The sequence below is a fragment of the Phalaenopsis equestris genome, unplaced genomic scaffold, assembly GCF_001263595.1.
Source record: "Phalaenopsis equestris unplaced genomic scaffold, ASM126359v1 Scaffold000507, whole genome shotgun sequence".
NCBI lineage: Eukaryota > Viridiplantae > Streptophyta > Magnoliopsida > Asparagales > Orchidaceae > Phalaenopsis > Phalaenopsis equestris.
Genome location: NW_018164947.1, coordinates 887,995 through 914,031, shown reverse-complemented (window position 1 = coordinate 914,031; position 26,037 = coordinate 887,995). Strand labels below are relative to the sequence as shown.

At 33.9% G+C, this 26,037-nt stretch overlaps 1 protein-coding gene across 3 annotated transcripts in view; it reads left to right on the top strand.

Annotated features, from left to right (window-relative positions):
- The window catches only part of LOC110028267 (hydroxyphenylpyruvate reductase), a 26,839-nt gene extending 802 nt beyond the window's left edge, over positions 1-26,037 (top strand). The window contains exons 2-4 of one of the 3 annotated variants that reach the window (XM_020730040.1): positions 12,581-12,928; positions 22,074-22,618; positions 25,822-26,037. In XM_020730040.1, the coding sequence (XP_020585699.1) occupies positions 12,581-12,928; positions 22,074-22,592 (867 nt within the window). In that variant the 3' untranslated portion in view covers positions 22,593-22,618; positions 25,822-26,037. Of the gene's footprint in view, positions 1-12,437; positions 12,929-22,073; positions 22,619-25,821 lie in introns of those variants that run through there. The other 2 variants (XM_020730039.1, XM_020730041.1) reach the window with 2 other exon arrangements.

The window sequence follows — 26,037 nt, the reverse complement described above, 5'->3', positions numbered from 1 at the left end:
ATATATATATATATATATATATAGAATCTAAAAATTTAATATTAATAATCCCTGCGCGGGTAGCAAATTCGGCGGCGATTTGAAGGCAGCGACTTCATCGCGATCGTGGCCTCACAGACCTCCGAAACTCCCATCTTTATCCTCCTCAGCTCCGCCTGAGCTACAGACGTCCGAAACTGCCATCTTTCTTTCTCGTCCTCCGCTCCGCTCGACCTAATTGGGAATGCAACGACTTCATATCGCGACATACGAAACTCCCATCTTTTTTCTCCTTCCCTCCGCTCCATCTAATTGGGAAGGCAACGAATTCATCGCGGTTTCTACAAACATCCGAAACTCCCATCTTTCTCCTCCTCCGCTCCTACTCGAAAGCAGCGAGCAAGGTAATCCGTGTATTTCTTCCCCTAAAATAAATATCAATTTATTTTCCTTTTCTTACAGAACTCGAGGGAGCTAATTCCCATCTATATATTTTCATTCATGGACCAAAAAAAATTATGCTATTTCTAAGGGGTATGACTCTAGTAGTTCCTTCTAGCTCTTTCCCTGTTGCTGGGTTTTTGTTGTTATTTGGTCATTGTTTTGTAGTTGGACCTCTTTTAACTTTTGATTTATCTTAGTTTACCACTTATGCTTGATTTTCTCTGCGCCATAGTTAGGGCTGTTATTGAGCTGTGTCGAGCCGAGTATATCATAATTTAGATTTGGCTTGATATAATTATAACTTGTTCATATTCGGCTTGAGCTTGTGTCGAACTTTCATATATTATTCAAATTTCACTTGTTTAAAATTTTCAATGTCTGGACTTAGATTTGTTTATGAAAAGTGAACGGGTTTTTAAACGAGTTAATGAACGGGCTAAAAATTCAAGAAATATCTAGCTTTTCATATAAAAAATGCATTAAAATAATTTTATAAATTTGATCACAGCTATTAATTTATTAATTATAAACTCTAAACCCTGCAATATCTTAAATCTAGTTTCTCCTCCTTTTTGCCCTAAATCTCTCGCTTAGGAGATGTTTAGTAGAATAATTTGTATGATATTTAAACATGATTTAACATAAATCCTTTCAAACAACTAAAAATGACAACTTTGAAACCTACAGAAACTTAATATCAAGCTATCATATATGATATAAGCTATCATCGAACTATCAACAAATGAGTTAATATTCTATTTAATTAAATTTTACTTAAAAAATATATCATATGTCATACGGTCTATCATCGAGTTTACTATCGAGTATTTAACAAATTATTTGTTGAACAACAAACAAGCTTATTTGTGAACATAGTGAACAAGTTCAACTATATTTATGGTTAGGTCATTTAAACTCCGAGCGTTTAAAAAGAATTTTAATCATTGATTGCGAGGTAGAAAATTTATGGCGGTAGAGTAATAAATTATCGTCTTAGCGTTGCGCGATGATTCAACACACACTCAGATGGAAATGAATCAAGCTCAAGCTGTGATCACATAGAAGCACATAGAAGCTTTTACGTGGAAAACCCGTAAAGGGGAAAAACCACGGGGCCTGACCCAGTTGTAAAAATCTACTATAAGTTGATGATTACAGATGTCCCTTGTTCCACATGCGAGAAATGATTACTAGCTTTCTAAGTTATAACGTCGACTGAGAGTAGAACCAGGGTCGAACTTGTCCCTTAAGAGTGGCTGGGAACACCTGACATAGAAGCACGTCAGAGACACGTTGAATGTGCATGATGGTTCGATAATGATCGATATTTTCGTAGGGTTCAGTTATCCTTTCATATGCGTCAATGTTCGGCAGCTTGAAGCCTGTTGGGATAGGGTGTTGGAGGACCTCATTCACTAAGGGAGAGGATTCAAGGATGTTAGGGTGAGTGTGGAAGCGATTTTTTTTCTCTATGGGGAACTCTTCTCGGACGAGACTACGTAGTTCATTACGTATGACATCATCTGGAATGGTAGCAAGATGTGGTGGTGTCATGGGAGCTGCATGAGATGGATGAGTGGAACTTGCAGTGTCTAAAAGTTCAGCATCATGTCCTGGTAAGGGAACTGTTCTTTCTTGAGTAGGGGGTGCAGTACGAGTCCCTCCGGGTGTTTAATGGTAAACGAGTTTCGGTCATCGGTGTGGATAGTGGTTGTTGGATCCCTCGTAGGAATTGTATGATCTCCAGTTGAGATTCCTCCATTCTACGTATTCGTTCTTCCATAGAAGGACTCGAAACCCCCTTGTTGGTTGGATAACGTCTTCCAGGGCGGGAAGATGAAGAAACATGTCGCCCTTGACTTCGTGACTGTTCCCTGGAACGATGGGAGTTAGAACGAGCTACTCCGTTGTCCCGAATATTTTGCCTGCTGGCCATGTAGGAAATTGAGCAAGCACTTCAGTGGTGGGATTGAAAGTTTCCCACAGACGGCGTCAAACTGATGGGTACTAAAAAATTCGCGGCGGTAGAGTAAAAAATTACGTCTTAGCATCGTACGAAAGTTCAGCACACACAGATGAAATAAAAAAAAGTGTTGATGACTCCAGAAGTTTTTATGTGGAAAACCCATAGGGATAAAACCACGGGGCCTGGCCCAGTTGCAGAAATCTAGTATTGATTGATGATTACAGAAATCCCTTGTCTCACAGACATGAAATGATAACTATGTTTTTCAAGGTACAACGTCGACTGACGACGTCCAGTTGGTGGTAATCGATGACGGTAGGTGGAGGTTGACGACGGTCGACGGTGATCGATGACGGTCAGCGTGGTCCTCTGAGATCGACGGTGATCGATGACGGTCGGCGGTGGTCGTCTGAGGTCGGTGGTAGTCGTCTGAGGTCGGCGGTGGTCTACAGCTTCTTCTCAAGACCTCAGACTCTCTCTAGACTTCTCTTCCCTTCATGAGAGGGATGAGACTCTATTTGTAATGTTCTGGGTGCAATTAATGCAGAAATATGAATCATTTTAATCGGATGGTTCAGAGAGCTTCTCTCGATCATATGGCTTTTAATGGACATTTGAGTGTCTTAATGATGTCAGAATTGAGTGATCTTGGGCTCGTTGGATTCGTCTTGTCGAGCCGCTCAATTTGAGTATAAACTTGTCATTTTTGACAGTCGTTTGATTTTCCAAATGTGTTTGGAAATCTTTCAAAGGTGGTTTTATGACTTGATCTGAGCTTGATTTGACTAGGATTAGACTAGTTTTTATATCATTAGGTTCGTCTCATCGAGCGGTCAGTTTGACTATAAGTTTGCTGAAATCGGAGCTCTAGATGACTTTTTATCAAGATTTGAACGTTTTGTTGTTCAAAATATAATCTCGAGATTCATGTCATGCCTCGAAATTCGTGTTGGATGATGAAAATTTGTTGGTTGTGTGTCAGACATCATTGTCGTGTGTTAAAAATAGAAAAAAAACTATTATGGATGATTGAGGTTTAAATATTGTGTATTTCTGCGATACTTTGCCTTGAAAAAGTTCTTTTTTTAGTATATATTTAAAATTGTTTTGTAAAACATGTTTCATAAAAATGATTTTACATATTGGTTGTCGATTTTTTTTATGGAAAGCAACCTAATTTTAATCTTGATAAAATTTATCGAAGCCGTCAATCTCATTAATTTAATAAATTTTTTTATTGTTAGTTAATATTCGTATTGTTTGTGATGAAAATTGATGACATTAAATTAATGATATGAGTCTAGTTTATTACTAAAAGGAGACATTGCCAATTCCAATGTATGCTTATTGAGGAATTTTCAAAGAGTATAGGAAAGATGCTCAGATGGCATACAAAATTGAATATGATAGATCAATATACTATAGTTTACCTTTTTAAAGATTTAAATTTATATACTTACCACTCAATTTCGATGTATTTGCATATCTAACACCAAAGCTTTAATTTTTACATATATACCGCCTTTTCTATGCACGAAATGTTGTATTTCACCATTTAAAAAATCAAATCTCATCATATATATTATATGGTCTTTAATTAGGTAATTTCTTCGTTGGAAAATTGATGTATTTAATCCTTGATGTTTTTTCACAAGTAATCATACAAAATTTGGAATTGAAAGTTAATTATATATGTTGTATGTTTTACATCTTATAACCTAGAAATCGCATTTATTAATATTTTATGAAAAATGTAACCTTTGATAATTTGACTCATTACATTAATCAACAGTTTTCTTTAGGGGTCACGACTCTATAGATGTAATTAACTACAAGGGCTTGCCCTTATAGGAAATGATATCCTAAAATTAAAATAAATCATATCTTACACCTGTAGGGCAAGGGAAAAAAACCGTGGTTCCGTATTTCAGTTTAGTTCATCATAACCCTTTATTTGAACATTCTTCAGGTCCATTGATGTTGGAGTACGCCCTTCGTGGCGCCAACACAATGTGATTAGGTTGATTGATCTTCTTACAATCGTCAATCCGTTGAGTTAATAAATCTGGGTCAGGGTATGTCTTACCGACATCCAATATACTTATCTCACATCGAAAAAAAAAGTTTGTCAAACTTAGTTTGATCTTATTCAAACTCTCCACAAGTTTGCTTGGTCCATTGGAAGTTGGAGTACACCCCACGTTTCCCCATCATAATGTGGCCATGTTGATTAATTCCAGGCCAGTCAAGATTTATTTTGTGGATTAATTATTTACGTTGATAAATTTGAGTTAAGGTAAATCTCCTAACAAACTTTCTCTCAGTCCAACTTATTGCATACCAACAAAATATTTTATTCCTTTCTTTAGGGCCCGTCAGTTTTGGTTTATATACATCCGACCCAAAGGAACTGACACCTTTGCGAAAAACTAAGATAAAATTATGTATATGTAACCGCTCCCTAGAGTTAGTCATGGCCTGACTTTGTGTCGGAACGCTGTCCTTAAACTTAGGTGGACTAACTTATTAAAGTCGACAGGGCGAATTGATGTCGATGGATTTTGGAGTCCGATCAATTCAACACTTTAGACTTGAATATCTAGTTTAGTAAATGGTCACCTATCCAATCGTATGGTCTATTGAACGCCTACACGATACACTTTCCTTTCCCAGGTTCATGGATTGTTAATCAACAAAAGGTTGGTCATGCAGTTCACGTCTTGACTTATTAGACATAGGTTATAGCCACTATCATCTAGTAAAGTGATTGAATACTTTGGGACAAGATAGTTAGATCTGGTTTGGCTTTGACCATTCCTTTCCATAGATCTAGTTGATGAACCGTTGAAAGTTGGAGCACGTCTCATATGGCACCATCATATTGAGACAAGGTTCATTAATTTAGTCACAACTGCGGTTGATGATGTAAGTTAATTCTTTAGGTTATTAATTCTGAGTTGAGATAAATTTATTAACTAATTAAAGCTCATTATAAAACGAACATATATCTTTCCTTTCTCAGGTTTGTCAGTTTTTTTTGCACATCGATCTCAACAAAAGCCGATGCCTTGTCTCTCTAAATCTATGGTGGGTCCAAGTATAGCCATTGCATACTATTGAGTTAGAATCACTAAGCCTATCTAGTGTGGTCTAGAGGAATGAGCTGACATCAACTATTCCTTATCAGGATTAAGTCTTGACACGCCCCTCACACTGAGCAACTTAGTTCATTACTTTTGTTTGTATTTTCGGGTAGAATATAGCAGTGCCTTGATTAATCAACCTAGGTCCAACCAAGGTCAGCCCAAATACAATCCAGGTCCAACTGAGGTCAACTCAAATCCAACCCAGGTCCGACCCAGGTCGAACCCAGATCAACCCAGGTCTAATCCAGGTCAACCCAGATCCAACTTGGGCCCAAACCAGCTGATCCATGTCATATATGAGCTTAATTCTGAGCTGACATAAGCTGGAAATCTAGCTCACCTTAGCTTAACCCTACCACAAGTCTAATCGAAGGCTAAATCTAGCTCACCTTAGTCTAATCCTAACACAATGTATGTTGTTTGTTTTATTTCATGTGTCATTTCATGTTTTATTTCATGTGTAGTCTTCAAAAATAAAGCAAAAATAACAAAAAATAAATAAAAAAAAGGATAAAAACTTCTCACATGATGGTTTTCTCTACAAACATCAAAATCAAATACTAATCAAAATAAACTCAAAAAGTTAAGGAAAACTTTGATTTTTCATCACGACTGACAAATCTAGGACTTGAAACTAAACATGAATCCAATATACTTTTATTTCCCACCACGACCGACAAACATACGAATTGAAACAAAACATGAATTCAATATTGAATCTCAAATAACTTTTAAAATACACTAAGATAAAAGACAATGATAGAACCTAGGTAGATCTGACATGAACCTTAGGTTAGCTAATTTAAACATTAAATTGAGGATCATACACTTAAATCAGGTTAATCCAAGTATAGAAACCTAGGTTAGTTTGATAGGTGCCCTAGTTAATTCTAAGGAGTAGGACATACAAAATAAATAAACCTACCCCCTGAAACTAGAGAGAATACCTTAGAATGATGTAACTCATGGTTACCGACGATGATATTTCAAACCGCTTCAAAAATACAAATATTCTATGCTACAACATTCAAAGGGGATTCCTGATTATGAGACTGTTTATAGTTGACGTTTACCATGTCCCATGGGCGACGAAAAGCTATGGCTATCTTGATCGGGAATATTATTGCCGAAGTCTAGGTTAATTCACCTCTTAGAATTTCTTATAGAGTATAGGGTTTCACTTCTCATCTAATAATTCTTCTTACCTAACTCTGTCCTTAGCTTAGACATTCTAATCATTTTCTTCAATAAAATCAAATATTTTTTATTCAACTTTTGATCTCATCTGATCAATTCAAACTCATCATCAGTCTTTTTCAAACTGTTCAACCATCCCTCTTTGTGTATCGACCTCCTCCATTGGATGGTCGAATCCCTTCATTTGAGTCTTTCCCATGACATACTGCCATCAGATTATAAGTCTCATTCCTTTGAGCTTAATTCTTCTAATTTGGATTCACTACTTATCTTCAACCACTTCAATCATGAAAGTCTGACCTTTGATAATTATACTCATTACATTAATCGAGAGTCTTCTTTAGGACTTACGACTCTAGAGATGTAATTAACTACAAGAACTTGCTCCTGTAGGGAACACGCATCATAATTGAAATAAATCTTATCTCACACCTTTAGGGTAAGAGAGAAAACTCTGATTCTGTAGACTTATGAAGATTTTCATCATCTGGATGTTAAACCCATTTTTAATGTAATATTTACTTTCTCCTGGAAGGTATGTTATTAGTCAAAATTTCGTACTTGGTCATTTAGATAGATGTCTTTCAAAAGTTATATGGTGCGTGGAGACATAAAAATCTTCCACCATCTAACTACTAGAGAATATAATTTTAATGGGAGATTCCACAATTGATAACAAGCAAGTGTGAATCCATATATCATTCCAGAACTAAACCATACATCAAATCCATTTCATCAAAGTAATCCCAAGTATACATTAAACCCAAGAAAATGATTTTGGAAGTTGGAAGAAAATATAAACTACAACTTTTTCTTATATATATATATATATAGATATATGCATAATTGTAAGAGTTTAGAGAATATGAATTGTAGATTAATAAACTAAGGTTTCAATAACAATGCAATAGAAGCTCTATTCATTTTAATATATATTAAGAATGAAAAAGGTTTAATATTGGGGATGTAAATCATTGCATGGAAGTCAGTGAAAGGTTGGGAGTCCACTTGTCGATTCCAACAATTGAGCCTGAGACGATCCAAGGCCACCTTTTAGAACCGCATCTTGAGCCTCAATACATTCGAAAATGTAGATAAATCAGTCGACATCAACAAAGAAAAGGTGGAATTTGCCTAAATGAGACCATTTCCGATATAGTTAACATTTGAGAATCAAGAAGGGAATTTTCCTTCCAAGGAGCTTATCCACGATTACCTTTTCAAGTTTCATTTGATTAGCATCATTGGCATCCTTATTAAGAAGCATTCTGGTGTTATCACAAGTGATGTTGTCTCGATCAAAGCCAGCTTCAGTTTGGATATGTTTAGGTCTTTAATTGCTCGACCCTTGTTGAAAGTGGCCTTTGATCTTGGTGCATTCCCCAAGTAAATCAAAATTTCATGGCTTTTCAAAGTGTGGTTGCTTCCTTGTCCACTTTCAAAGGTTGATCGCCCGGTCTATCAAGGTTGCGGCCAAGGGATTTTGTCTTGACATTTTCACAAGCAGTTGGAGTGTATTAATTGTTACCAGCATTGCTTAGAGTCATAGACTCGAGGATGTTCACCCCTGCAGAAAAATCATATTATGTTCCTAGATGATGCTCCACACGAGCAGATAACCGGCCACCCACCGTTGCTTCCCTATCTCTTCCCTTCCCCTACCCCTTTCCCCTCTTGTCATACTTAATGAATAAGGAGCTCTGGCTGTAATGCGGGAATGGTTGGGTTAAAGATGTAGGCGTTGCATGACTTGTGGAATAATTCCTCTAGTACTTCTGCTAATATTTACTGTTCAGAGTTCCTATACTTAGAAATAATTGACTTCCCATTACCTTCGCCTCCCAGCGCAGAAGCCAACGACATGGGCTCCTCTCTCTCGTTTCGCACAACCTAAGCTCCTCGCAACTCCCTTTGCTCACTCAAACCGATTCCATGGAAGTCTGTGCCTTCTCCATTTCACTGTTCCTGTTCGCTTGCTGTCATTCACATTACAAGTCACGCACACTTCTTTCTTACCTGGTTCTGTGGTCTTATCTGGTTAGACCTAGCTGCAGCATCTACCCGAGCCATTGTTACTGTTCACGATCCTTTCTTTTTGTTGTAAGATTGTAAAATAAGAAAAAAGAAACTTGTGTCGTACTTTTACTGTGTTGTCGTCAATCCTCCCCATTGAAGATCGCAGCCATCAACACCCAAAGATATTATTTTCTGGCAGTAGAGCAATTCTTTGAAAGTATCCACTCGATAAAGCACGAATTCTCATTCATGGGGAATTTAAGTATGGTTCGGGTAAAACAACGGACTCTTTTGGAATTTTTTTTTAAACCTTTTAAAATTGGGGATTTTAAATCGCTCGTTCATGAAAAAGTAACTAAGTACCTGTCTGTGCGAAATTGAGTACCAGTGAGGAAAACAAAGTATCACTAGAAGAATGTTGGTTTGCGATTTAACCTGTTGTGCAGGTACTTCAAAAGACTCGTTAAGACTTTTAAGATCGCAGGTTAAATTCACACTTTTGTTCTTTGATTGTAGTGTCTCTCCACACTTACCAACTCATCTTTTAAGATATCTAGGAAGGTTGTCATTCTCTCGTGCTCTCAAATGGGGGTTGATATCGGAGGCTGACAAAATTTAAAGCGATTTTGGACTTGTAAATGTTCTTAAGAAATTGAATTATTTTGACTTTAAATCGATATATAAATAAAAAGAAACATAAATCTTGAATTAAAAGTTTCAAACCTAATTATAATTGAAAATTATTAAATAAAAGTTGAAGTTTTAATGTAAATGAATGTTTAAGCAATATATTTAAATAAATAAATTGGAGCGGCTAAGCTTAAATTTAATTTGCAAGATCATAAATTGGAGACGATAGGCGTGTAAGCTTGACTAAAATATGAGATATCATAAATTAAAAGGGCTAAGCTTAAATTGAATATGAAATGTCATAAACTAGTTGGCTGAACTTAAATTGAATATTAAATTTTGCAATTTGGGGGCTAAATATAAATCGAGTACAAAATTCTATAAATTGGTGTTTGAACTTGATATAATAATGAAATATCATAAATTTGAGTTAAGCTTGGTTGGGTCCAAGCGTAGGGGCTGGCAAATTGACTCAAATATGAACGCATAAATTGGAGTTAAATTCAAAAATATAAATATTATTCTTAAATATTAAACTATGACTTGTATGTTCAGTTCTGCCACTGGATTCACAACATGTTTGCAAGCGAATAGAAGACGGTATTTTAAATAGCTTAAAGTGAACATATGCATGCATTGATGTATTCATTTAAATAAGACAAATTCATATAACTTTAATCTTATATGTTTCATTTTTAAAGCAATTATTTTTTCAATTCATGCTTTAAAATTATGTGAATTGCCTTAAGACATACACAGTTGTTTGAAGTAACCAAATACATGAAATGTAAAGCCCGCATATGCTCCAACCAACATATTAAATGCTATAAATATTATGTTTGAGAATGTGACGCAGACTAATCGAGTTTCCTTTTCTATAGGATAGGTTTGTAAGTCCCACCCAACTAGTTTGATCATTCTCCTCATAAGGACTAAAGTTGACAAGTCTAGCGATCTCGAAATAAATGTCAAAATCCTAATTTACAAGTTCAAATCACCTAATCTGATTCTTCTTCCTATAAAGATATTAGTCGACAAGACTTATGCTTTGAAAAGCTTAAATTCACAAAAATAAATGTCCCCACTTCAAATATAAAAGTTTTAAATATTCAATACCCCAATGATGATCGTGTTGATTGAAAATTTTAACCGGAGGGGTCAATCTTTTAAATCAGGACTTTTAGAATAAATAATTAAAATATCCATGCTAAGAATAAATCACTAAAGCTAAAAGCAAATTCCATTCACCATCCACAACAGTTTGTTGAGGGCAACTAACTTCAACTCATAAAGAGCTAATGCCACATCAAATGTATCAATATATTCACAATCAAAATAAATGCATGCTAGTAAGAATATGACCCAAGTCCTATGTTCGCTTGGTTTTGCCACCAAATGACACCACAAAATAATAGTTACAACTAGAGCCCTCTGACAAAGTGGTTGCCGCCAAATGACACAATTATATTACGGTTACAACCACAACCTGTATACTCCTTAATGACTTTCTACCTTTTGAATTGTGAATTATAGGGGTACAATTGATTCAAATAAAACATTCTGTTAGTCGAGATCTACTTAAATTTGTTCCCTTAGATAAATATCGACCCCATATCTACAAGTATCTTTTGGACGATTCAAACCATGAATGCTGACAAGAATCCTTCTATCAAGTTGGGTCGACTACTTTCTCCGACTAAGTAGATCAAGGATCACGACCACCCGAGCTGATAGAATCATGAGATGCCTTTTGAAAATTCGACCTTCCAAAGCTCTCTCAAAATAAAAATAAAAGTGAATTGTAGAGAGTTGTCCTGGGGAACGATCGTCAATTTTTGGAGCCCTCACTTAATATTCATTTTTAGACAACTCATTATATTCGACAAATTCACCTACACATGAACTTCAATAAACTAACAATCACATTAGGGGAACAACCATAAAAGAAATCAATAGAAACTTCTTGTATAAATAGAACATAAACTTTCACACAAATGTTACATGTGACTATACAATCTCTCTTAGACAAATCCCCATCACACCCCAGGTATCAAAAGTTGTCAACACGAGCTGCATTACTCAGATGGATCCTAACTTGAAGTCTTAATCCCCTTTTTACAAAAAAAAAAAAAAAACAAAAAAAAATCATAATCAGGAGCATGATAGCATTGAATGATTACCCATGTGAAAAAAAGTCTTTGGCCTAAGTTGAAGCCCAATAAGGGTGACTATATCTTACCAATGTATGAGAGCAACAAAGGGACTGACTGAGTGTAGGAGTTGAATGAGCAATATGATAAAAACACTAATAAGTGGCATGTTCAATTGAACAATTGACCCATGACAAAATGACTTTGTCAATGATTAATTCTCCCATGAGAGCTCAATAATCTTTACATGCAAACTATCCATATATTTTTACTTGACAATGTGATTCACTATTTGCTCATAATATTTGGTATTCAACAATTTATCAACCCATGAACTATAGTATTCAATAATTCACTCATGACATATAGTATTCAATGATTCACCAATGAAATATAGTATTGACAATGCGTGGTTGGTTATATGGCATCATAAGGTGTCAAGTCGGGTCAACGGGTTCAATTTGGGTTTGACCCAAAAATGACTTGACCCGAGTAATAAATGGGTCAAAACTTAAACCCGAACCAGAGCTTGACTTGCAAATTTGAACCCGACTTGAAATCACATGCTTATTCGGGTCATGTTTTGGTTTTCTGGTTTAACCCGAATCCGACCCAAATAATAAATAGATTGAATTCTCAGCCCCGAGCTCAACTCGAAAAATATTCGGGTCAATCATAACTCGGGCTTTTTCAAGTAGAATTCGAGTCATGTGCGTGTGCCGAATAAATTTTTGACACCCGACCGAATATAGAAAGACAAATTAACTGGCCACACGCCCTTATTCATAATTCCTATTGGATCTTAATCCTGTTCGCTGTTTTATCTCAACAGCTGATTCCTCGTTCCGTCCCTAGTGTATTTAATTTAATTTCTTTTGTCATTTCCTCAGGTTATCGTCAACGATCAACGATAAACTGGGGGACGAAAACCCTAAACCCCACTAAACCCTAGCTCAACTCTTCCTAAAATGGAATCCCTCGGCGTTCTTTTCACGAATCCAATGGACTCCTATCTGGAGGAGGAGCTAGGCCGGCGGTTCAAGCTCTTCCGTCTCTGGGATTCGCCTCCCGAAAAGCGTAAGGAATTTCTCCGGGCTAACTCCGGCGAGATACGGGCGGTGGTGGGGAACTCCGTGATGGGAGCCGACGCAGATATGATCGACGCTCTGCCGGCGCTGGAGATCGTTGCAACCTTCAGCGTGGGGCTCGACAAGATCGACCTCGATAAGTGCAGGGAGAAGGGAATTAGGGTTACCAACACCCCCGACGTTCTTACGGAGGACGTCGCGGACCTCGCCATTGGCTTGGCGATTTGCACCATGCGGCAGATCTGTCAGAGCGATCGCTTCGTGCGGAGCGGTGTCTGGTTGAAAAATGGGGCTTACCGGCTTACTACAAAGGTAACCACATAATCAGCAATGGCTGTTATATTTATTACTCTGATGAAAGAGTCTTTTTCACGCAAGAAGGGGATGTTAAAAGCTCCATGGTGGTTGTTTGGTTTTTAACCATTGTATAAAGGTCTATCTCTCAAGCACCATGCATTTAATTAAATTTTTTTTCTCTAAAGATATGATTATTTTCTGAGCAAATAACCGATTGCCATAGTATTATCTTTTGAGTTAAAATACAACTATTAAATCTAACCCCTAACTATTATCCTATAATGTGTTGTTCACAATTACCCTTGTTATTTACACAGGTTATAGAACTAGTTATTCTAGTAGAAGAATGTAAATAATGAGCCAACAATGATAGTTTTGAAGTAAAATTTTGACCAACTTATAATGCTTTAGCTAGATAAACATGATTTAAAAGTTAAGCTTGATTACAAATGTAGGTTTCTAATGATTCTCATAGCATGTGAGGGATTTGTAAAGAAAATAGCCGGCTTTCTGAACGTGATAGATCTGTGTTGCTCCATCAAGAATTGTTAATATTTTTGCCCTTTTTTTTCACTTGTTAACACTTAGCAATTGAAAGTATATATCTTCAAATGGTTACTTTAGTCTTGTTTTAATGACCAACATCCCCTGTGCTTGAAGAATTCTTGCTGAAGGAGATAGAGTAGTGGAATGGACATGGAAGGAGATATGTACGCCTTCATCAACTAGTTGATGGATACTACAAAGCAGGCAACATGCTTATCTTCAACTTTGGCTGTTCGATAAACACAAAGACGAAAGCAAAATATGCAATCCAGGCATATAAGTCATAAAAATAAAAGATGGCTTGACATGTATTATTTTTTCAAATTTTGAGTGACTTCTAGATATTTGCAAAAATATAGAAGTAATTTCTTAGTTTGTTATCTAAAAATAAAAGCAAACTAAATGCCCAAAATTTTGTAATAACATTTCATGACATTACACTAACAATATGCAACTTTTTTAGAAGTTCCATGGGTATATAACATTCAAATAAAACTACACTTTGATGAGCCTTATTGAAAATTTTCACATAAAGGAAGGATCATACTTTTTTCTTGGTGCTAAATGCATAATCCTGTGCCTGTCTTTGGATACTAAAACTTTTAATGAAGGAATTAAATAAAGGGTTTGAAAAGATTAAAACAATGGTTGGTGATTCATAAGGAATGCATTAATTATTGGGATTTTATTTCAATTCATTCATTTTCGTTCCGACCAAAGAAAGCATCTGTGGAATATTAATGTTTCCCTACCATTTATCTTCATTCTTTTTCCTTCAGACTGTTGATTCAATAAATTAGTGCTGAAACATTAAAAAATGTTAGAAAATTTAGTAATGAGCTTTATTGAAAATGTTCACATAAAGGAAGGAACATGCTTTTTTCTTGGTGCTAAATGCATAATCTTTTACCTTGTCTTTGGATACTAAAACTTTTAGTGAAGAAAATAAATAAAGGGTTTGAAAAGTTTAAAACAATGGTTGGTGATTCGTAATGAATGCTTTAGTTATTGGGATTTTATTTTTAATTCATTCATTTTCCTTTAGACCGAAGAAAGCATTTGTGGAATTTTGATGCTTCCCTAACATTTATTGTCATGTTATGTTCTAAGTAATGTTAATTACTCGATTTTCTCACATTTTGTAATGTTTCAACACTAATTTTTTGAATCAATAGTCATCTATTTCTCAAGTTATTTGACCACTCACTTGTATATAGAAAATTTGGCTGATCATATTGAGTCAAATGTACCATTTAGAAGATAATATTAATATCTTTGCTATTGAAGGTATTCTATATTGATATGAACATTATTTCAACGACACCTCATTTCTCGTGCAACAACTCATCCATGCCTTAAACGATGCCTTTCTTGGTTGAGCAATAGGCATGGGATAAAACGAGAAATAATAAAGTGTGGGTGTCTCTACTTTGGTTAACATTGTTTGTCCGTGGACATTTCTTTTTTGTGGGTACATGGCTGTGATTGTTAAATGTCGGGAATACTTTTAATGTTAGGGTGGAAACAAGCAATGATTATGGCAAAAGGTTGTATTTCCTAAATAAAATTGATATGAAACATGCTACATTGTTCTTTTTATTTTGATATTTTCTTTTTCTTTGTTATTTTCTTAAGCAAACTCTTTTCTCAACCATCTTTCTTATTTCATTGAACTTTTAGATTGTCTATTATGACTATCATTTTTCTATCCTCATTGAATTACTTTGATGATACCTCTTAAAGTAGTGCATAACAACTAATAAGGAACAACTCTAAGAGTAGGTGAAGATTCTTTGGGTAAGTTTAACTCTTACTAACACTTATTGAAGTCAAATAGGAGCAAATGAATCAACTGATCCGCGATGCAGTGAAGCATGAATAAACCACATAAGTATATGTGTTGATCAAGTAGTATATGAATCTAAGAGTCCGTGTGTCGATCCCACAGAGCACACAACAATTTTCCAAAAATGTGAAATTTCTAGTATACTTCTACTAGGTTTAATTTGAATGGTTGAAAGGTTGTGAAACTTAAATGTATCTAAAATTTAATTTTGTTAAAAGTTAAATCTACAAAATTGTGTCTTATAATGTGATAAATATGCTTCTTTGAATTAAATCCTGTGAATCATTGGTACTCTTCCAAAGAATTTCCAAACTAAATGTTGGCAACCAGAGACAAATACTCCTTATTGTATTGCCAGACATAAGAAACATTGAAAACTAAAAAATTAGTTAAGTTTTGAGTAATTTTGCAAAATCTTCTAGGATTTCTCCATTTTGCTATGTGCTTACAATCTTCTATTGACAATATTCTTATTCTAGTAAGTGATTTAGTATTTTCTTACTTTTTCTTCTAGCCTACAGTCAGTAGTTTTAGATCACAAAGAGTTTTAACATTTCAATTGACCAGATCGAAAGTAAATTAAGATTAAAAAGATAACACACCAACATGCAATAAAACGCCATAAAATCTTAAAAAAACCTCACGGAAAGAATACGATTTATCATATATCTAAATCAAAGAAGTATAGAGTAATTAGTTTCTAGACATGTTGAGAGAAACTAAAATAATTTTTTTTGAAAATCAAATTGAAATTGTTTATCAAAAAAGAACAATTTAACCTAAGAGAAATCTTGATTTGCTCCATTTTAATCTTTCCTTGTACAATGATTTCCACATGGATTTACTCTCTCACACACTCAAAATGTAGAAAACTCACTAAACTCTCTAAAAATGCTCACACCCACATACTCCCAATACCTCACTTCATTCGCACAGTAATTAAATAAGGAAAAACACTAGAAGAAAGCTCCTTCTCCTTCGAATGGATGCTATTTATCACAAAATCTTGTCGAAACCATGCAAACTATTAAAGGTCAATTATGGGCGCATAAGTGCTATGCAGGGGCGATGGGTTGCCACGCCCTCGGTTTCAAGCATGTAGGAAATTCCTCTTCAGACGCCTAGGTGCGAAAGGGTAGCGTTGGGTTTTCTGGTTAGGGCGCTTAGGTGCCAAGATAGAGCACTGGGTTTTTGCCTCGTTTGTCATTCATGCATGCTGGATGGGGTTGATTTGAACACCTAAGCGCCAAGGCTAGTTGATGGGTTTTCAATCTCTCTGTTGTCCTAGCCGAATGAGGTACTAGGTCTGGCGCCTAGGCGCTTGGATTGGGCATCGAGGCGCTTGATATGAACTTAGCATAAACTTGGTCAATATGCTCCCCCTTGCTAACTTTCAACTTATAAAGTGCAGTACACATAAATATATCCTGGAAAAGTATAAACTTATATAAATAATTGAAAAACATATAAGAAATAACACATATTTTCTACACATCAAAATTTTTGAAACTTAAATGTTACTTGCCTTCAAGTAATTCAATACTTAAAGTTCTTAAGTTTATCTCTTTATAAACTTGAGTCTTTTTTATTTTTCTCTCTCTTTTGATTTATTTTCCTTTTTCTTTTAACTTTTATTGAGGATTACTATATTGATTAAGCTTTTCTTTAATGATTTTGAATTCTAAGTGTTTTCTAAGTCAAATTATTAATTGTTTCCTAACTTAATTCAAAAGTTACTAACTAAGAATTAAATTATTTGAATTGAATAATTATTAAATTTTATATATTGATGAATTAATTTTATATGTAGTCAATTTTAGTTTAGGTGTTTAAGAATCCTTATATATAAGAGTAATTAAGTATATTTAGAGGACAATTATTAGTGAGTTTAATGAATGTTCATGTCACATTTATCTTTTTCTCTCTATTATTAAATCACACTAAATTTTAATAAATTTTTAATTTTTTATGAAAATCCAAAATTTAGATATAAACTCTTATTGTAGGGTGTAATTTTTACAAAAAAATTTTCCCAAAATTTATTTTATACTAGACATGCAAATAACTGAACATAGAAATGATCATAACATGATAGAATATGAATATGCAATAATAGAAAATTATAATACAAACAATAATAAATATCACATCAGAATAACATATTTATCACATGAATTAAATAAGTCACAAAACATGATCAATGTAAGGAAACTCATGATAATAGTATACATAAAATAAATGTCATATCACATGGAAGAATAAAAATACAGTAATCCACGATTTATCAACACAATCACATAAATATCTATAGATCAAATTAATTAGAAGGAACAAAATAAAAATAAAATGTACGCACACAAGTGAAGTCCGAAAATCAAAAGGATCAGCATAACCGCCCTCATCATCTTCTTCATTTTCATCATCTTCCTCCATTTGCTCTGTTGTATCTTCATAAAATCGAAAAGGTGGCACGTCAAGAAACTGAAAATCATTGGTCCTCTGGTGCATCTGGCTGTGTCAGAACATTTCTGTCAAAGTCTCGTTGCCATCTACGATCGTGTTGATCAATATAAAAATCTAATCTCTGACCCATATCATGCTGTTACTATTGAATAATGGCCGCATCATCGCTCAGAGTATCTAATCTCTTAGAAATATAACTGAAAGTAGGTCGAGGCTTGGAAGAGTTTTTTCATCTCAAAGGAAGTCCTCCATTAAGTACCAATGGTCTTCTTTGTAATGACTATATTGGGGTATAACTGCTCTAAACCTTCAAATTTCTCTCCAAACTTCAATCAAAGAGCGAAAATCACTGAGGATTCTCATGACCATAGTCTTTCCCCCTTTAAGAATATTGAAAATGGAATTGTTGATTATATTCCTTACATCAATGAATTTTTCTTGATGGATAAAATAATTCAGAGTTACTCTTTCCTCGGTAACCGTAGTGATAGTTGTAGTGGGAGGAGTTTCGTATGAATTAAAGAATGTCAGGTCTACGACTTGGCATCAAAGCAACTACATGAAAATTAACTATTTTATTGTCATTAATGTGTCAGCTGCTATGGGTATAAAAGTAATGATTTCAATAATATCAGAATCAGATGGTGTGAAACTAGAGTATTCATCGTCAGGTATGTTAGGATGCTCAAAAGCGAATTGATTTTGGTGGAACTAAAATCAATCTGTTTCCCTTTGACAAAAACATTCTCATCTTTTGTTTCTTTAAATTTGCATAAAACTTCATAAGTATCATAGCTAGAAATTAATGCTTCAACCCCACCCTCAGGGTTTAGGAATCCCCTCTCCAGAATGAGTTCTTTAGAAACTAAAAAATCTTTGTAACAAGCTTTTGTCTAAATTCTAACAAAATTTTTAGAGTCAAATGTGGTGAGGCATTTCCCTCCCTTGTGTTTAGGGGCCATGGATCACAAGGAAAATGAAGGAGAATGCGATTTAGCCAAATGAGTCGACAAAATGGAAATAAAATATGAAAAGATCTCACCTCAAAGCCCAAGAAAACCTTTGGATTTCTCGGTTTTGTCAGCTAGGGAAACTTAACAAAACATTGAAGTTAAATGAATTAGAAGAGGGCAAACTAAGTAAATAAAAGAGCGGCGCTAAGTTTCCCATTTGTTGTGCCTAAGTGCCTATCAAAATCTACGTAATAAGATATATGACAAAAGTTTGTGCCTAAGCACCCATGCAAGCCTGAGGTGCTCAGACAAAAGGGATAGCACTGGGATTCCACAGCCAAGCGCTTAAGCACTAGACGAAAGGAGGTAACATTGGGTTTTTAGGGTCAAGCGTTTTGGTGCCCAGGCTGAAAATCCATACGTCCTAAATTTTCCTCAACTCATACACACAATCTACTACATCAAAATAAAGCAGCTAAAGAAAACACAATCAAATTCATCAAGATGACACATAGGTTACCTCCCAAAAAAATGTTTGGTTTAATGTTCTTGGCCAGATGATTGCACTAGGACCAATCTTATCACTCCTTAATTTCCAATCTTTGTCCATTATCCTTTAAAACATTGCTAGTTTTTCCTGTTCTCGATATCAACAACTCCAAAAGGGGTAAATTTTAACTACAGTGAATGGACTAGATCATGTGGATTTTAATTTTCTTGAAAATAATTTTTAATTGTGAATCATTCGATAAACTTTTGGTCCAAGCTTGAAATCCTTTCTAATAAACTCCCGCTCAAGCCATTTTTTTCATTTATTTCTTATAAATTTGGGCATTTTCATTAGTTCATGCATTATTAAATATCAAGGACTCAATAACGGAAAGAGCTTTAAGCAAATTCAGGGCTTCCAGATATTTAAAATTTATTTTTTATTTTTATTGAATGAAGATAATATTGTAATGCTTTAAGCTTGAATGAATGGCCAATGTACGCACTTCTATGCATATTACTCATATTAATTTTTTTTAAAGAAAATCTTTACACGGGGTGATCTCTATTGTACGTATGATCCCACAATTAGGGTTCCCACAATTAGGGTTGTAATCGAGCCGGGTCAAGCCGAGTATATCATAGTTTGGACTTGGCTTTGTACAATTATAAGCTGTTCATATTCGGTTTGAGCTTGTGTCGAGCTTTCACATATTGTTTAAGCTTGACTTGTTTAAAATTTTCAAAATTTGAACTTTTTTTGGTACTTAATTTGTTTATGACAAGTGAACGAGTATTTAAACGAACTAAATGTTCAAACAAGCATCTAGATTTTCATATAAAAAATATAAATTTTACAAATCTAAATAAATAAATAATTGAATAAATCATATAGACAAACAAACTAACCCACATGTTGTTATCTAGTGTTTATAGTAGATATATTCTCACAAGAATGAATTTTAAGATAGAGAAAAATATTGAAACAAGAGAAAAAAAAATAAATGAACTAATATTACAAACTCATAATGTGAATCCATTCATTAATTGTAAAAATAATTCAAAAAATCAAAGGCGGTCATATCAAGCACAATAAAAAAGAATGAACAAATGTGATGTTCACTTTTAGAACTCTATCTTGTTAATTTTCAAATAATTAATAATTAATAATTAAATAAGTTCTAGCAAATTAAATTTTATTTAAATAATATATCATATATGATACGATCTATATTCAAGCTTTATATCGAGTATTTAACAAGTTACTTCTTAAGCAACAGAAGAGTTTGTTCATGAACATAAATGAACAAGTTTGACTATGGTTATGTTTAGTTCATTTAAGATTCGAGTTTAAAAGATTGTTCAAGCTTGTTTATCTACTAATTTGAACTAGCATGATAGAGTCTTAATCGATTCGAGTTCTTTTTCATTGAGTGCACTAGTTCATTTACAGCCCTACCAACAATCATATGGATGATGTGATTACGTTGAAGATTATTATTGAACTAGCAATTGTGGAACTTTAGTATTCTCTAATCATTGAATTAAGATTCCTTAATACTTTATTGATCGTATGTATATTGTCTAATCACGCATACAATAAATTATGCTCAGAAATGAATTAATCATATGCATAGTTAAGAATTGTACATAAAATCATCCTGAACTCAAAATTATATACTTTTTCTTTCTGTTGGATAATACGACTAAAAGAGAAAATTAGATGTATGTTTTACACATCCTGATGATTTATATACCCCATTGAGAAATTTAAGATACAAAATACATGCTTATTCTTTTATTCTCTTATCGTAAGCCTTTCCCTTTTCTCTTATAATATAGCCCTCCAACTAGTAATTTTTCTTTTAGAGCTTTATGAGCTTATACTATAGGCTTCTCTCTTTATAATATTAGTGTTGGGTATCTCCACTCATTAAGGTGGAATTGAATAAAGGTATCTTTACTTACTGCTGTGAAGAAGGGTTAGTAAAATTCTCGAGGACTTGGGAAATGGATATTGATTTGCGTTGCTTTTTAAGGGCATCTGACACAAGCTTAGGACATGTTTGAGATCAATTTTGGTTTTTGTTTCTATTTTTATTTTTAACCAAATTTAACTGGCTTTCATGGGCTCTATCATTACCAGATACGTACTGGTTTGCAAAACTTTTTCGTTTGTTTGACCTCATGCGATATTTACTGTGAATTAACAGATTTTAATGACACTTACTCTGTTAAATCTGTGATTGGAAAAAGAAAAAAAAACATAAATCAAATGACTGTTTGAATCAGGATGTTGTCGTATTATGAGTCTTGGATGGAGTCTATGAAGAGTCTTAAGTAAATTAAAGTAAGAAACTTGTTTTATTTTCATTAGGCATCTTTCTTACCTTTTTTTTTAAATTTACTATGAAGACTAAAATTATGATTACCTGACACCCTGGTACATGACACACTAAAATCTATAACATCAATATTTCCGTGCCTTAAATTTACTAGCTTCATGTAATCATTATAATTTTTCAAGCATCAGAAAGATTTGCTATGTTATGTATTGATGAGTATTGCACTTTTTTGAAAGATTATTAGCTTTCATCCTATGATGCAAAGTTATGAATCTTTTTACTGCCAATAACATTTTGAAAAATGAAAATAAAACTGAGGATGACTACTTGATTATGACGGAAAAAAAAAAGAAACTCGATTTGCATATCATAACAGGAGGCAATAATCTTAGAGCAACACTAGGTTGATTGATTTTATTATTCACTTTCTATTTATTGAGTCAAGATTATGTATGAACATAAAGGTGCTAGATGTCAAATTATATGAAACTAAAAATGCGGATTATCTCATCCTGCAGTTCAGTGACAAAAAAGTTGGCATTCTCGGACTCGGCAGGATTGGCTTAGCAATCGCCAAGAGAGCTGAAGCCTTCAATTGTACTATTGGCTACCACTCGAGAACAGAGAAGCCAAACACGCACTACAAATACTACCCAAGCCTCATATCTCTGGCAACAAACTCCGATGTGCTCTTCGTCGCTTGTGCTCTCACCCATGACACTTTCCACATCGTAAATAGGGAGGTTATTGATGCTTTGGGCCCTAACGGCTTCCTTGTGAACATCGGTCGTGGACCTCTTGTGGATGAGCCTGAGCTCGTTAAAGCGCTTGTTGAAGGCCGACTGGGAGGGGCAGGGCTTGATGTATTCGAGAATGAACCTCAAGTCCCAGAGGAGCTTTTCGGGCTTGACAATGTGGTGCTGTTACCTCATGTCGGAAGTGGCACGGTGGAGACTCGGAAGGAAATGGCGGACCTGGTTATTTGGAATTTGGAGGCTCATGTGCTGAAAAAGCCTCTGCTAACTCCAGTGGTGTGATGTGGCTAGAGGGCCTTCTATTTCAAGTAAGATAAAATTACTTATTTGTTTAATAACTGGAATGCTTTTTTCTTTTGTTATTGTAGTTTGAAATGTTTATACCGCTTTTTTATAACTAGAAAATGCTTATGGATCTGCAGTAGCACTAGAAACATATTTTTTTTTTTTTTGCATATTCTGTACAAAGAAACGATGGACCCTTTTGACATCGCTTTTATTTTTTGTTTGTTTTTATTTTTTTTTTAAATATCTGATCAGTATAATTTTAAATATTTTTATTTTTTGTTTTTAAGAAAAAATTATCTTATTTTTAAAGACATTCGAAACCCCTAGAATATGTTTTGAGTGCTTTTAAAGACAACTATAATAACCAAATATGTATTAATTCAAATTAAAATATAAACAAAACAAAAATATAAATAATAAATAAAAACTAAAACAAATGTGATCCCAAATAACCCTTATGCTCCTTGCTTTGCAATGTGAGAAATTTCTGGTTAGCACTTGTCTATAGGGCTGTAATCGGGCCGAGCCGAGTTGAGTATATCATTGTTCAGAATTGGCTTGGTATAATTATAAGTTGTTTATGTTTGTCTTGAGCTTGTGTCAAGCTTTCACACATTGTTCAAGCTTGATTTGTTTAATTTTTTCAATATTCGAACTTGGATTTGTACTTGATTTGCTTATAACTAGTGAATATGTATTTAAATGAGCTAAAAATTTAAACGAGAATTTAGATTTTCATATAAAAAATTTAAGAAATAATTTTGTAAATTTAATCGCAACTACTAATTTATCGATTATGAATTTTGTAATCTTTGAACCTTACTAATTAGCTATATAATTTTTATTGATAGGACTACAATAGTCCAAATTGTTTAAGTGGAAGAGCAAAATTGATTATAAAAGCTATAGGGATTCTCATTTACTTTAGTATATTAACAAGTAAATAATAACAATAATGTTGTTTGTAATTGCAGTGTGATAGTTATAAAAAAATGAACTTATTATTTTCAAGTTTATGAAAAGTGTACAAGAAAAATCTTGTCATTCTCTAACTGTAAATATCTCATTCTAAATTACCATTCACATATTAAAAAAATAAATGTATAATTAATGGTTAAACTAAAAATATTTTTGATATAATAATATATTACTATTAAATCTATAATTCAATAAATTTTAATTATTTATATATTTTATAAATAATATATCATTTATATAATACGAGTTATTATGAAGCTTAATATCGAATATTTAACAAGTTACCTGTTGAACGACAAACGAGCTTGTTCGTGAACATAAACGAACGAGTTTGATTACGTTCATGTTTAGTTCATTTAAGCTTCGAGCTTCTAAAAATTGCTTAAGGTTGTTTATTTACTAATTTGAACGAACATGATCGAGCCTTAATCAAGTCGAGTTCAAGCTGTTCATCGAGTGCATTGGTTCATTTACAACCCTATTTGTTTGGTTTTGCCAAGTTGGACCCCAGGGTGTGCTTTTGAGTGCTCCAAAATCGGAAGTAAATAGCATTTTATTTATTAGAGGATAATTTTTTTTTCGGAATATTTACATACCATTTGATTCTTATGTATTTGCATATCTAACACCTAAACTTCAATTTTCACATACATTCCATCTTACCTATGCATGAAATATGTATTATTCTTGATACACCATCAATAAATTTCCATTATCCTGCATAAATCTCGAGGCATTACACGTACATCAAGATAATTTTTTGAGCAAGAAATTTACAAATTTCGATTAAGAGTAATCCAGAACTCTAATTTCAACAATTCTACAGTCAACCTGACCGACTCGATGAGACAAACCAAATGATACCAAAATTGGTTGAATTTGAGTCAAATCAAGCTCAAATCAAGTCATTAAACCAATCACTTTTGGAAGCTTTTCAGGCATATTTGCAAAGTCAAATGGATGTCCAATCTGGTGACTTTATGGTCGATTCAAACATCTCGATAAGACGAATTCAACGAACCTAAGATCGCTCAATTTGTACATCGTTAAGGCACCCAAATGTGCATCAAACATTGTCTGATTGAGAGAAGTCTTCTGAGCCGTTCAATCAAAGTGGTTCGTATTACTTCGGTAATTGCAATCGGGATGCTATAAATAGAGCCTCACCCCTCTCATGAGAGCAAATAAGAGTTTGAATTTTGAAGAGAAAACTTGAAGTCTGAAGAGAGAGCTTGAAGCTTGGAGAAAGAGTTGAAGTTCAACATTATTCCTGCAGTTGACGATCACAACTAAGCACCGCCGACCACCACTTGCCGGCTGCCTTTGATTACAATCGGCCGCCGCCCATTCATTCCAATAAGATCCTTCGCACACTGTGACATTGTAAGTTGAAAGATTGCGTCACTTTTTTTCGTATGCGGGACGAGATTTTACGTGTAACCTTCAATTTATAGTGGATTTCTTCTCTTCTCGGCTTTTCCATGTATGTTTCTGAACATCATTTATATTATCTTAATGTGTGTTGGGTTCTCTTGCAACTCTAGTACTATAAATAATCATTATCGCCTCGGATTCTCCTGCACGCATCAATTCTTTTTAAAAGTTACAAGTGCTGTATTTTTGATGTTATATGAAATATTTGTGCTGTATAAATGTAAAAAAAGAGAGTAAAACTTAGGTGTTAGATATACATAGGAATTAGGTAGTTAGTATATACATTTTTTTGAACGCTATCCTTAATGCTCAGATTATTAGATATTTTTGAGGCTGTTAGCATGCTTTCGTATTTAATTATTATTGCACATGTTTCATATATTTATATTATATATTTTCGATAGCTTTGCCTTGATTAATTTTTGCATAAATTCTTGAAATTTGATTTGATTCATATGGTCGAAAGATTTATTTCCTAGCATGCTAGTTCAGTTAAACATAACAACTCTTCTTAATGCAAATCATGTTTTATTTTGAAACTAGCACTGGTTATATTGATTATGAAATTCTTGTTTGAAACTTTCTTATTATAAATAGAAAATTATGTATGTTTGTTGATGATACATTACCCTTTTGGACATTGACTAATTAGGCTAGTATGTTCTTTGAGTGATTTTATGTTTTTTATTATAAATTGTCTCTTTTATCATTAAAATATTTTGTTATTTATGTGTTGATGAATATATGTTATCTATAGAGTTTGAATTCTAAACTAATTTCTAGTAAATTCTAATTTTATTAATTCTGCCAGGTTATCTTGTGGATCTTCATTGAAGGAGGTGATCTTTGAACAATAATATTTAATTTGGTGAGTTTATGGAGCAGTTTTTTGCTTAAGATTGTTGGGGGTGTTTTGGGTTATTTCTATTCATTTAGTCCTCCTCCTGGTTTCTTTTCTACTCATTTTTATTATTTTTGGAACCATTGTTAAAGTCACCTTTGATTTAATGATTCCTGTTCCTTATAA